The sequence below is a fragment of the Mus caroli genome, chromosome 6, assembly GCF_900094665.2.
Source record: "Mus caroli chromosome 6, CAROLI_EIJ_v1.1, whole genome shotgun sequence".
In the NCBI taxonomy this organism is placed as follows: Eukaryota; Metazoa; Chordata; class Mammalia; order Rodentia; family Muridae; genus Mus; species Mus caroli.
In genome coordinates, this window is record NC_034575.1 from 140,121,716 (window position 1) to 140,123,497 (window position 1,782).

The 1,782-nt window shown below is 39.3% G+C and overlaps 1 protein-coding gene across 1 annotated transcript in view; it reads right to left on the reverse strand.

The window, feature by feature from the left end:
• Positions 1 to 1,782, reverse strand: part of Slco1a2 (solute carrier organic anion transporter family member 1A2) — an 82,117-nt gene that overhangs the window by 31,907 nt on the left and 48,428 nt on the right. Inside the window, exon 4 of the mRNA XM_021164927.2 lies at positions 662 to 794. Within this exon, the coding sequence (XP_021020586.1) occupies positions 662 to 794 (133 nt within the window). The remainder of the gene's footprint in view (positions 1 to 661; positions 795 to 1,782) is intronic.

Genomic DNA, 1,782 nt, shown 5'->3' on the forward strand with positions numbered 1-1,782 from the left:
ATTTTGTGGAATAGTTTGTGAAGAACTGGGATTAGATCTTCTTTGAAGGTCTGATAGAACTCTGCACTAAACCCATCTGGTCCTGGGCTTTTTTTGGTTGGGAAACTATTAATGACTGCTTCTATTTCTTTGGGGGATATAGGGCTGTTTAGATCATTAACCTGATCTTGATTCAACTTTGGTACCTGGTATCTGTCTAGAAACTTCTCCATTTCATCCAGGTTCTCCAGTCTTTCACTTTTACAATTTCCTCTGTAAGTTATTTCAGCAAAGATGAGAATAAAAGTCAGTCTTGACATTGATCTATCTCCTGGTGGCCTACAATTATGTCAAAGTGTAGGCCCCTAATAACCAAAATATCAAATAGTCCTAAGGAAGGACTCAGCATAAGGCTTATCAAATTCAGAGAATCCAGTCATGTCTCTCAATTTCATGAAAGAGGTGGCTTAAGTCTCTACTTTACAAATGGGCTGGAGGTACCTTAAGTGGACCTAAGGCCACAAGAGTCACACATATGGTCAGCCGAGAGACTACTCCTAATTTCTGAATTAGTCTTCTGTACTTTGAGGGATCACTGATCATCCCAGAGAGTAATTTCTGAGCCTAATTTCTTATAGGTTAAAGTTGAATCTAAAATATCGTCAAGGACTAGAATACTTACCGGCCCATGAGGAAATGAGGTAATGACATTAAGAAACACCCTAGGCCCATAATCACACATCCAATACCAATCATGATAGGTCTGTGCAATTTTGTTCCAAAGTAACTCACGAGTATAATCAACAAAAGATTTCCTGAGAGAGGGGAAATGAGAATGCACGGTTTAATAAAATATCAGCAGCTCTTAGTCAACTGCCTCTCCAGCATTTAGACTCTAGGGTTCATTGTTTAACATCCACATGAAGAATACAGGGAGAGGGGCTTAGGATGTTTTGGGCATTGTTTTAATATATAAAGCAATTGTGGTCCTGAGGGAATAATCTTTTCCCCTCTGGAAAATACTAAAGCTCTATTCAGAATCACCCATCCTTGCTAATGGCTAGAAAAGCAAGTGTAGGCCTGCACGTCACCTCTGATCTCTCCTCTCATGCCTGCTCTATGCAGATTCAAATGTGTTCATGTTTTTTAGCTTACTGTTTAAAACCACCTTTCTTGCTCAACATGGCCAAGCTGGATGCCTGCTTCTATTGTCATTTCTTCCTTTAGAGGACGTAATACTGCCCAGAGTCCTAATGCTCCAACCAGGCCTTAGGTCTACATTGCAGGAGTCAAAGGGTCAAAGCAAAAATTCATCTTTGTGGTTTAGGAGAAAGCGTGGTTTACAAAACTTGCTGGGGAGCCCCGTGTTGACAGAGATGCCTTTGATAAGTATGTTTGGGAATCGAAAGAACAAGCAGGACCTGGTAGCACACACCTGCCATCTCCAGCTACTGGAAGGCCAGGAGAAAAAGTGCGCAAGATCAAAGTCAGCCTGGGATAGAGTGAGTGAGGTCAAGGTAATCCAACATAACTTGGCAAGAACATTTGTTGCTATCTTACTTTAAGTACTTTAAAGACAATTTCACTTTGAAGAACTATGATTAAACTGAGACAAGAGACACCAAGGGCTCTGTGCTACTTGGTTTATTAAGAGAAACTTCCCCTCTTTCACTGTTGTATTTTATTTATTTATTCATTCATTCATTCATTCATTCATTCATTTATTTACATTGATTATATTATTTATTTACATTTCAAATGCCATCCCCTTTTCTTGTTTCCCTTCCAAAAAAAAAAAAAAAA